The sequence below is a fragment of the Hydra vulgaris genome, chromosome 08, assembly GCF_038396675.1.
Source record: "Hydra vulgaris chromosome 08, alternate assembly HydraT2T_AEP".
In the NCBI taxonomy this organism is placed as follows: Eukaryota; Metazoa; Cnidaria; class Hydrozoa; order Anthoathecata; family Hydridae; genus Hydra; species Hydra vulgaris.
The window spans coordinates 24298922-24311518 of NC_088927.1; the positions used below are offsets into that span (position 1 = coordinate 24298922).

The 12597-nt window shown below is 26.6% G+C and overlaps 1 protein-coding gene across 3 annotated transcripts in view; it reads left to right on the forward strand.

Moving 5' to 3' along the window:
* The window catches only part of LOC101236729 (uncharacterized), a 66549-nt gene extending 54613 nt beyond the window's left edge, over positions 1-11936 (forward strand). For 2 of the 3 annotated variants that reach the window (XM_065803281.1, XM_065803282.1), the window contains 6 exons: positions 3652-3814; positions 3898-4095; positions 5400-5528; positions 10105-10239; positions 10629-10787; positions 10916-11936. In XM_065803281.1, coding sequence (XP_065659353.1) covers positions 3652-3814; positions 3898-4095; positions 5400-5528; positions 10105-10239; positions 10629-10787; positions 10916-11166 — 1035 coding nt within the window. In that variant the 3' untranslated portion in view covers positions 11167-11936. The remainder of the gene's footprint in view (positions 1-3651; positions 3815-3897; positions 4096-5399; positions 5529-10104; positions 10240-10628; positions 10788-10915) is intronic. The other variant, XR_010639998.1, reaches the window with a different exon arrangement.
* The last annotated feature ends 661 nt before the right edge of the window (positions 11937-12597 follow it).

Genomic DNA, 12597 nt, shown 5'->3' on the forward strand with positions numbered 1-12597 from the left:
ATTTACATATTTTTCAGATCAGGACTTAGGACTTTTATTTTTACACTACCACTAGAAGTAGTATTTATATTTATATATGTGTGTGTGTGTTTTATGTGACATATATATATATATATATATATATATATATATATATATATATATATATATATATATATATATATATATATATATATATATATGTATATATATATGTATATATATCACATAGCCAATGCTGGATTAACCCGGGCGCATGGGTGCAGCTGCAAAAAATGGGGTCGCAACAGGTGCTCTTAATTTATTAAATATATACACAACTTAAGTTGTGGGGTTGTTGGAGCTTCTACATCACTACTGTTAAGACATAAAGATGTATAAATTGTCTGCTTTTTAATACATAAGATAATATGACTGCACAGGATAAGAAAGTGCGCATGTTAGGTGACAACTTCAAAAATGGGTTCCATGACTGGTTACATGGACAGTGTTCTATACAAAGCAAAGCTAATAACACACATATGCACTCCAGTACTATTTTAAAAAAAGCTAAAAGAAAAAATTGATGGTCATTTGAAACAGAAGTTAGAGGATGAAAAGTGTTGCTAATTGAAAAAGTTGTTGAAAGCTTAATTTTTTTGTACAGTCAAGATCTAGCTCTTAGAGAAGAAATAGGTGACTTCAGTAATGGAAACTTTCTAAGGTCTTGGAGTTCCTTTCAAAATTTGACCCATTATTTGCTTGCATTTAGAAAATCTAGGAAATCTGGGCAAAGGAATTGTTTCATAAATATCATCAACAATTTATGGGGAAGTTGTCTTCTTAATTATAAAAAAAGTTCTGCAATCCATTGGTAACAAGATTTCTAGTGCTAAATACTTTTCACTGTGTGTTGAACCATGATCTGACACTGCACACTGTGACCAACTTACAATAACCATTCAATACGTGAGTGAGAAAACTGTAGTTAGAAAGAAAGTGAGAAAACTGTAGGAAGAAATTTATTTGGGTTTGAGTCTTCTTGTGGACATAATGGAAAGGTTATGGCAGATGCACTCAAGAAAAGATTACACAAGCTTTCCTTAAACATTAATGATCCTTGTGGTCAGTCATAAAAATTCATCAAAATGTCTAGAAAGCCTGCGAGCAAAACTGAAAAATAAGAACCAAACATTGACTTTATTCCTTGTGCAGCACAATCTTTAAATTTAGTTGGCGTAAATGCTGTTGACATTTAAGAGACTGTATCCAATTTCATTGGGTTTTTTCAATGCTTGTATAATTTCTATGCTTCTTCAATTTACGATGGCAGATAATTTGTTCTGGTCTTGTAAATGGTGCAGGAAAAGACAAAAAAAGTTACCATCAAAAGCCTGAATTAGATAAGGTGGTTATCACCTTTCTACTAAAATTTAATTGGTTCCTCTCTACTAAAATTTTACATGCAAGTTACATTCAAATCCTTGAGACCCTAGAATCAATTGTTCTGGATAAAGATGAAAAACATCAGGAAAAAAACAACTTACACTTTTAAAGAAAATGAAAATGTTGGATAAAACTTTGATGACGAAATGTAGCATCAAACTATAAGATAAAGATTTTTGATATGCGATTGAATAGCCCTTAATGTGCTTTAATCTGTTGTGAAATATGTTATCAGTTCATGAAGATTTTTCTGACATTCATGAATGTGCTGGAAGGTTTTCAAGCATTATTCCTAAGCAGTACAAGCAAGAAAATACAAGAAAGAAGATATCCTAAGTAGGAGTTGTTGAAAATAGAGAAAATGAATGATTCTAAGGATTCTAAGTTGCAGTGGCACATTTAGAGTAAGACACTTTTTCCCTTACATGGACAAGTTGAAAATGTGATTGAAAGAAAATGCTTTCTGCTTGCGGGTCAGAAGAGAGAAAATTTGGTTTTCTGACTAGTTTTTTGACCAAGACCGTACTTGTAATTGTTGCTGCTTTTAAATCTTTGAGTGCTATTTATCCTTCAGACTTAGATAACAATTCTATAACAAAGTTGTCCAATTTTTCAAGTTTATGGCAATTTATAAGAATATATTAGCACTAGGATGTTTACAAACAATTCGTAAGAATAAGTTAGAATCAGTTTTTCCCAATGTTGAGATTGCATATTGAATAACATTTTCAAAAATGATAAAAGTTAAGAATGATCTCTGTTCTTCAATGTTTAAATGCACTTTGGTTTATGACAATTGAAAGAACTCTGTAACAAAATATACATTTTCAAAGTGTCGTTATTGACTTTACCGATATAAAAGCAAGAAGATTTGTCTGTAAATAAAAAAGTAATTTCATGCTTTGCTGGATTTTTTTTTAACTATATTTTTTTAGGAATGGGGTCCCCAAATAATTTTTGTACCCGGCCGCCAAGACCCTTAATACAACCTTGCACATAACACATATATTTTTATTGTTTTTTGAAATTGAACTTCCACCTCAGTTAAATAATTTTTTATAGGGGGGCTAAATTTTAATCTCAAAGAGCAGATCAAAAATTATTTAAAAAAATTAGGAACTAAGAAATCTAATTTAATAGAAATAAGTTTTTTTAGGAAAGTCACTCTCAAACTAATATTTTTTAAATTAAAATTTTAAATAGAAATCAAATTTTAAATGAACACCATCATTAAACACCTTGGGAAATGTTGGGAGACAAAGATAAAACTTTTAATTCCAAGGCGGAGGAGGGAAAAAATACCTAAAAAACCATTTAATGGAGCAAAAATACTTCAGTTTTTAAAAAAAAATTGTTTTTTGTGAAATCAAATTTTATTTCATTTTTAATGAAATAAAAAACTTACATTATTAATATTAAAAGAATATATACTTTACTACATTAAATTTTAACTGTTGATGTGCTATAGTTTATGTAGCCAATCTGGTTTTTGTTAGCTGAAAGAACTTATTTGTCTACTTTAATAAAATGTTGTTAAAGCTTAGACAATAAACTGAAAAATGTTTCAAATTAAGTCTACCACTTATTTGAATATTAACAATTGAAATTTAGTTTTGAGAAGTTAGGATCTTAAAAGTTTTTAAAATTTGAAAATTTAAAATATTTGTTCTTTATTAAGGTTAGGAGAGCACTTTTTCTCTCTTTTTTTAAGAAAATTAACAACCTCACTACTGTAACTGCCAATTATAACTTAAAATAAAAATACAGAAAAATATAGATTATCTTTAGTTTTTAGTTGTTTGTAGTTTGTTTACTTTAGAGTAACTTAGAGGTTATTTATTAGTGATTAGCATCTTATACATTAACTTTTTATTATTTTAGGGTCCTAAGTTTGAAAGGTCTATAAAGACTAACCAATATTAAAAGGAAACCTGACTGTGATAAGAAAATTTCTGCTGTGTGGTGTTTATTTTTTTAGGTTACAATCTGAGTTAGTTTTGTAAGATTTGCAATAGTAAAGTATTTTCAAACCCAATATATTTACAAATATTTTGAGTTTAACCTTATTTTCACATATATAGTCAGTTTATTCAGATAAAAGTTTTATTTTAAAAGTTGATGAAATATGAGTTATCTTAATATGTACATATGTACACATGTTTTTGCATTTCATAAAGTGTATATAAATATTTTTTCAGCAAAGTTTATGTACTTGTATTCAAAATCTTTTTTCTTTCTTGTACCTAGTGCCAAGTGTGGAATGTTGCTCGGAGCATGTTTGATCCTACTCTATGTTATTACTTTGCATATATACAAGAAGAACATGTTTTGTGCAGATGTAAACGCTTAGGAAAAATAGTTGCTTTATACCAAGAAGGGGCTTTTCCAACAACAGAATCAATCAAAATTGGTAAAATAATAATTTTTTTTTTTACATTTTGAATTAAGGAGATTATTCTTCTACTTGTTTCTTTTTTTCTTTTTTTTTTTTAGATCCTAACCTGTCCTACACATTTTATTTTCACATGGACTTTGACCCCTATTGTTTGACAATAACACGAATGAAGTCTGTGACAAATAAATTTTCATATCAACTTCAACAATATATTATTGCAAGAGGTTTATTAGTATGGCCAAAGTTGAAATTGGATCTAAGAAGAAGTCGATTGGTTGTTGTTAATTGTTTAAATGGTATGAACAAATTTGATGTTATGAACAGTTTTAACATTTTTAATTTATAAGAAATTGAAAATGAATAAAAATCATTCATCGCTCATGAACAAAAGATTGTTTATCATTCATGAAAAAAAATCATTCATTATTTAATTTTTTCCCCTCAAAATGAGTGTTATAGGGTTGACCCCTAAAAATGTTTCTTTTGGTAATGGGAGATAACTCCCTATGTCTGATCGTTAGATGCTGAGCTTTGTTGGTATAAAAATCTTACTAAACAACATGTCTATAAAAACTTTTTCAAATAAATAAACTAATAGCTTGGTAAAGAGTAACAGGGAAATAATGGAGAAAAAAAGTAATGAAAAATAATTGTGAAAAATAATTAAATACTTTTTAAAAGAAAAATAAATAGTTAAGTTGTGTTTACACAAATTTTAACATAATTTTTAAAAAAATTTTTTGATTTAATATTAATTAAAATAACTTGCTTTCACATTTTTTCAGATTATCTTCTACATCTAATCTCTTCTGAGAATCTTAAAAAGAAACCATTTCAAATTAAGCATGTGCTAAAGTTGCATATTCTAGTTGTTGTTATCATTTTGTTGTTCTTGATTTATTTATGGTACAAAATAAATAAAAAGTTGTGCTTCATCTACCAAAATTCTTTCCTTTTTTTTTTCTTGGGTTTTTTTTTTGTTGTTGCTGTTTTTAATAAGTCAAAAGTTACTTACAAATTTGTGATTAGAAAATGGATCCACATGGAAATGAATTATTAAAATGGATCAACGTGAAAGTGAAAACATAATAACCAGATCTGAAAACAAACTTTTAGTATAATGTAAAAATATGATTTTTTTTTTTTTTGAAAATGAGTTATTGACTATAATGAAGTGTAAATATTTATTATTATTATATTTTATTATTATGTTTTGTAAATTCAATTGTGGTGGTATGTATTAAAAAAAAGTTAAATACCATGTTTTTTTTTACCACTTTTTAAATAAGTAACATTTTCACAGCAAAAAAAATTAAACCATTATGTATTTTTTTAACTTGGGCAGAATATTTTTCATATCCAGATTCTGGCTTAGAGTGGTAAATATTAACACATAGATCTATCCCTTATTTCAAAATGTTTGTGTTGGATAATATAAATTTACTTGTAAATACTTCCAATATAAGTATTACATTTTGCTACAATATATCTGTAAAAATCATGTATAATACAAAATATTAGAGTATATAATTAGGAAAAACAGATAATGTTTTATAAGGTTTTTTCCTTTTTTTTTTATTATTATTATTATTATTATTAGGAGGATTTGGTATTTCAACAATAAACATGACAATTAAAGACAGATATGGGGAACTGCGAAATTGGTTTATTAAACAAGAAATTAAAAACTTAGTTGTAAATCAAGCATTTAAAATACAAATGAAGCAAGGTTTGTAGATTCAACATTTTACTAAGTATTTAAAAAAATGTAATAATATATATATTTATTTATTATAATTTAATTTTTAAATACATAATATTTAAAAAAAAGTTACAAAAAGCGGCTGTTATAAATTATAAAATGATGTTAAAAGATGATGTTAAAAAAAAACTGTTTAAATGAGTTTTATCTTTTTCTTTCACCTGTCTGATTTTTCTCTTTTCATTATGTTTTTCTAGTTCATATAATTTACATTTTTTCAAAATTCAATTTCAAAACCTGCTCAAAGTTATATAAAATATAATATAAAAATATATATAAATTATATATAAAATATAAAAAGTATATATATAAATAAAAAAAATATATATATAATATAAAAAAATAGATATTTTGATTATTTTAAATCTACTTCCTAGATTATTTGTTGTGGTTCTGATTCTTTATCGGTTCCAATTCCTTTGCAGTTTGAATTAGTAATAGTGCAGTAGTGGTGTAGTGGTAGAGCGTTTACTTCATAAGCAAGAATTCCAAGTTTAATCCCCATCTCGTCTCTGATAGTACCACGCTCAACTTGTTTCTCCCTGCAGCGGCTTTGTTCGTCAACGTTTGTGTTTCAGAGTTAAAGAGTTAAGAGAGAGAATAATCTTGGTAAGGTAGCCTTCTCGATTGTAGTGGCTTTCTCGATTGTAATGACCTTCTCGATTGCAGTGAACTTCTTGATTGTAGAGGCATTCTCGATTGTAGTGGCCTTCTCGTTTGTAGAGGTCTTCTTGGCCTCTACAATCGAGAAGGCCACAATTTAAAATCTAATTAATCAAAATCAATTTAAAAGTACATACTTTGACTTTCTAATTTATCACAATTAACCAGCCAATCAATAGAAAAGTTAAAGTTCTGACTTAATATCCTAGTTGGCCAACATAAAAGATGTGCAGTATAGGTAGTAGAGGGGTATCGTTTTCTTTGATGCACAAACATGCAAGGCATCCAAGCCCGCATGGATTTTTGATGTTTCAGAATTTAGGAATTGTTTAATTTCATTGAAGTTAAATTTTTTTGCTAGAGATTATAATGCCCGTTAAAATGCTTTCAACAATAAATTTAAAAATAAATTATTTTTCTTTATGAAGAAAAATGTTAAAAAATCTGAAAATAACATTTCTGAATTGCATTGAAAAAACCTCCAGGCAGGAGAAAACTGTTTCAAACTACATTTGTAATTACAATTGAAATAAATGACTTTTAAATGTTGTTAATTTATATGCAAAATGCTTTTAAATTAACTATTTAGGAATTAAGAAAATTACAAAAAACAAGTTCTTAAAATAAACCAGTTTTATTTAAATTAACATTTTATTTCCAAGTATTAAAGTTTCATATAATGAAAAAAAAAGTGGAGTGCATACTTCGTTGAACCAAATTTTGCAAAATTGTTTCATAACGGACATAATTTTTTTACAGTTGTTTTGTTCGCCAATCTGACCAGGACTGAAGTTATTATGACAACAAATGTGCATCAGATTTTCTCCTAAAGGAGACAACGATCTATAGAAAAACAATGAACTATACACAATATATAATTAATTGTACTGTCATAATTGCGGTTGTGCAAAAAGAACTTAATGAACTCCGGACCCCTGCGACATTGTTCATCAAATTGAAACCTAAAGCTGAGACAATGTTGCATTGAGAATTGAATGGTAAATGCCATATTTTACTTAGAGTTCGCCTCCAAGAAGTGCAGATATAGTTTGTTCCCGAGTGTAACAGTTTCCAAGTGACAGACAAAAACTGACACACAACTTGTATAAAAGGTGACTTTTGGTAATTGGGTTAAGTTTGCCAAATGCACTTAGAATGTTATTAACTTGACCAATGAATTGAGTGTGTCAAGCATTGTAATCATATAGGTACAATCATTGGTACAAATACAGTTGTAATCATCCTCAGATTCTTTAATTATATTACCAAAATGAGGCTAGCTCCTAGTGTATTCAATTAAATTGCAAGAAATTAAATTTATAAAAGGGTTGTGCGGTAACCTGATTATTGTATATATATATATATATATATATATATATATATATATATATATATATATATATATATATATATATATATATATATATAAATATATATATATATATAAATATATATATATATATAAATATATATATATATATAAATATATATATATATATATATTCAAGGTCTGGTGGCCCGGCATATATTCCTAGATATATTAAAGTTCCTGAAGGTCAAAAAAATGAAAATACTTTAATAATGAAAAGATGTATCAAGTATTTTATCAGCATTAGACTCTACAGAATATACAAACTACTACCTACAATAAATTCAAACTATCAATAATAATTTGCTTCCAGGCTATTTCTTTGTTTCTAGACCATTTTTTATGGCTATGAGTAAGCTATAATATTATAAGTAAACAATAATATTATGAAAAAACATTAAATAACAACCTCTTACCTTTTAATGTATCCCAATTGTTATTCATTTGCATTACAACAATAATCTGAAGAGAAATTTTTGGTTACATTAAAAACATGAAGAATTTATTCAATAGATTAGTCTTTTGCAAATTTTAAATGAATTTCAATTGAAAGAGTTTTTTCTGAAGGAAAAGAAAGTGAAAAATTAAAGTGTGATTCTGTAGCAGCCCAACCATTGTGGTGTTGGGTAAGAGGGGGAAAAGAGGAGGGGAATGGTAGAGTGCACAACAATAATATAAATTTTTAGTATTGTTTTAACGCTGTACAAAATTTTATGATAAGTTTAAATCTTTTAAGTTCATAATTTATTTTATAAACAACAATTATAAAAAAAAACACAATTGTGTTTTCAGAAAACTTTTTTAAAGAATCGTGTTTATAAAAAAGAAAGTAGATTAAATCTTTTTATTGCAATGTACTCTGTGCCAGAATAGCCTTAAAACTAAAAAATAAATTTCAAGTTAAATATTTATTTTGAGGACACTTGTTAGACTTAAGAAATTTAATATTAATTATTATTAATTATTGGATAGATTTTTAAAAATATTAATTAATATTAGTTATTATTAATTAATATTAGTCACATGTCGATGTATTTTCTAGTAAATTTTTTTTGAATTTAGGAAACAAAATTAGTTTTAAAAAATGATTCGAAAGCTTAAATAAATGAATAATAAGAAAATGTATTTTATTCAATTCAATGAAATAATTTGAACTTAATGTAAAAAATTGAAAAAAAATTGCTTTAAAACTCAAAAATATCCATTAATTTCATTAATTAAAGTTTGCTATTTCTTGAAAGAAAGAAAAATCACTTTTTAAATGTAATTTTTCTTAAAAACTATCAATCCAAATTATTATCAGCATCATCATTTGGAAGTTTGTGTTTTATGTGAATGATACTTGTTTGCTGAATATAATAGGGTTAAGATTGTTTACTGGAGATAGTAGGATCAGAACTCATAGAAAGAAGTTAAAAACATCAGCATTAGTTTTCTCTTGTCTTGATTTTCTAGAGTAGGTCTCTCTATACTTTTTAAAGACTTCATTGCAAGCTTACCGTGCTACATCAGTCAATATTAGTAACAATATTATTGGGAACAGTGCAGATGGTATAATGATTGATGTGGATTCAATCAAATGTTTTTCCAAAAAATAAGACAAAGAGGAATGATACATGTGAGAAAAATAAAAAAATTCAGGCTTTAGAATTAGCTTATGAACTAGAACAGCTTATGAACTATGAAGAACCTTCAAAATCACATTTTGAAATTTATTACAGGTTTTTCAATCTAAAGAATCCTAACAACAAGCTACACAGCTAAAAGTAAGTGATCTGCTGTGTATTTTAGCAAAGCTTGCTAAGAAGCCAGAGCATAAGTACAATCTGTATTTATCAGTCTTTCTATTAAAAAACAATTGAATCTGTATTAAGGCGCACAAGTAAACAAAAAGTAGGTTGTTCAAAAAAGTTACATAAAAGCAAAATATCTTAAATGCTTTCTTTTTAAAGGTTTATTAATATTTAATGCAACATTATTTTGCCATTTCTAAAAGATAGCTACGAATGTAAAATTAAAGTATCTTTAAAAAAATTGGAATTTTTAACAAATTGCGGATTTAGCACTATATAATCAAAAAAATAAAAATAGGGGGAGGGGTAAATACTGTACTGATTGATATATTCTATAGGGTTAAAGATTAGTTTTGAGCTGAACACAGTGGGTGGATAAGTCTAACCAAAGTATTATCATATTACCATCAAAAAGTATTTTGTCACGCCTATTTTCATTTTTGTTAAACGGGTAGTTTTGAAGCCATTTTGCTCGAGTGTGTGATGAAAAAAAATTGTTGTTTTTTTAATAACTGTTTTATTTTTCATTTTACAAATAAAATTTTGAAATCTTTAGAAAAATTTAATTCGTGGAGGGTGCAGTAAAACTGCTCCATATTATAATTTATTTTTAAAAAACCATTTGTCCCGAGTTGTCTTATTAGTTATATACAAAAGGGTAAAAATATTTTATTAATCTACATAGATCATATATATTGTCCAATGATTTTTTTTTAAGGTGGTGATATTGCATTATTTGATGTAAACCAGACAACTGCCAAACCAACTATTACAATACCTCCTATTGAAGAAATTAAAACGAATTGGATACCATTCATTGCAGTGGTTCTTATGTTTTTTTTTATTTTTTTAGGTTAAACATTTTTTTGTTTTCTTTAACATACTTGTTCATTTCTCTAACATACGTGTTCATTTCTCTAACATACGTGTTCATTTCTCTAACATACGTGTTCATTTCTCTAACATACGTGTTCATTTCTCTAACATACGTGTTCATTTCTCTAACATACGTGTTCATTATCACCATCATGTATTGTAACAGACGTGTTCATTATCATCATCAGCATGTTTAAAATCATTTTATTTTTTCTTATTTTTTAGAGTCATACTACATATTATCATCTGATCATCATTTAAAGAAAAAATGGTTCTAATTCTGCTTAAAAAGCCATATCTTCACTTCATATCTACCAAATTTATCAAAGTCATAGCTGTTTGATAAAAACTTTTAATTTATTTTAGTGTTAGCATTTTGGAAATATTTTCATCAAACAAGGCTTTTTGCGCAGATGGTTTATACAGATGTCAACAAATATAAACCTAAAAAACTTTCTGAAGTTGAAAAAGAGAAGCAAGCCAACAAAAAAATAAAGATTGAGCGGATTAATACCATGCACATGGGTGAGTTAATCTCTGTGTTAATGTTGTTTCTCTATTGAACCTCGTTAAACTTTATTTAGCTAAACTCAGCAACTAAACTTTGTAAACTTGTCAATTTTTTTTTATATGAAGCTTTTTTTTAACTTTAGAAGGTTTTGTTGCAGAGGAAAAGTCGAGATCGAATAATAAGATACGACCAGTTAATGAGGCTGCCGTTATGGGTGGTTCATTTTTTTTCAGGGATTCGCCTATATTGGATTCGGAACCTCGTTCTTCGCTCGATGAGTTCGACAACGAAAATATCTTTACCTCAAAAATAATGCTAATCAAAGCTGCTAGCATAAATGCTCTAAATGACTTTAACACGAAAAATTTGGAAAGTGAATGTGTAGAAAAATAACTGATGAAGAAAATTCAGTATTTTTTGCTACGCCATCTTTGTAACAGTGATAGTTGTACAAAACAAGAATAAAAAATGTTTGTTTGTGATGTTTTAAAAATATAACGAAGTCAAAAGTGACTGAATAATATGCTGCAATAATTATATAATTACGTTATTACGTTATAAATGTTTGGTGATCATTATAATAGTATTAGTTTATTTATTTATTTGGTCTAGCACTTGGCACTTCTAACGGTTCCGACAGTGAAAATTTTTTACTTGAAAGACAGCTTGAATCAAGGTTGCCGCAGTAAATATTAATTTTTACAATGATAATTCAATAAATTATTGACTGTATTACTATTTATCATAGTTTTTATTAACATAATTAATATTTTATTTGTTAGTATTTTTTTTATTAACTGTATTAGTATAATGTTAATTATATTAGTATTTATCAATTAGAAAAGTGATTATCTGTAGAAAACAAAACAATAATTAAAAAACGCGGTATTTTTTACTACGGCAAAGAATTTTGACCGACTAGTACAAAAAATGTTTATGTATGCTGTTTTTGAAATTTAATAACAAAGTTAACAGATTGATTTTGATGTGTGGTGTAAAAGTGTACGTAACTATGCAAATATATATCACGTATTTATAGATTATAGTTACATTATTTATGGTTACTTTTATGTATTGCTTCATATGCTGCTTTATACAAAGTATATAACGTACATTACTGTATATAGTTAATAATTAGAAATTATCAAAAGTAAATATTAAAATATTTTACTATTGTTTTTGTTAACATTTTGTATTTTGAATTTCGGTTCCGGTTTATATTTGGTATATATATATATAATATATATATAATATATATGTATATATAATATATATATTATATATATATTTATTATATATATATATATATTATATATATATTTTTGTTTATTATATTTTTATTAATAAATAAAAAAATATATATATATTTTTATTTATTAAAACAGACTTTTTATTTACAATTTAACTCCTAGCATGGTTGATGATCACAAATTAAACTTTAAAGTTAAAAGCTGTGTGTTTAAAAGTAGCTACTATTTACATTGAACCCTGCAGTTAAGAAAAGTATACGCATTTGATGAAAGTTTGATATAAAGGTCTTCATTGGTTTTAAGATACGTAAGAAGTAAAAAATACGAGTCAAATCAAAAAATTTATAAAAGTAGTTGTAGCATTTCAAGGACTTTTATGTATAGTACAAGCATGTTGTAAGTTGATCCTGTTACCAAATAAACACTTTTAAAAGCATATAAAGATGTTGCAGTATTATTCATGGCTTGTGCTGCTTAAAGAAATGAAAGAGCCAGGTTTTGAAGGGGCCAATACCATTATTTCTAACTTACTGGTATCTGATCCTTAGTGTATTCAACTCTTTGTGCGGCAACA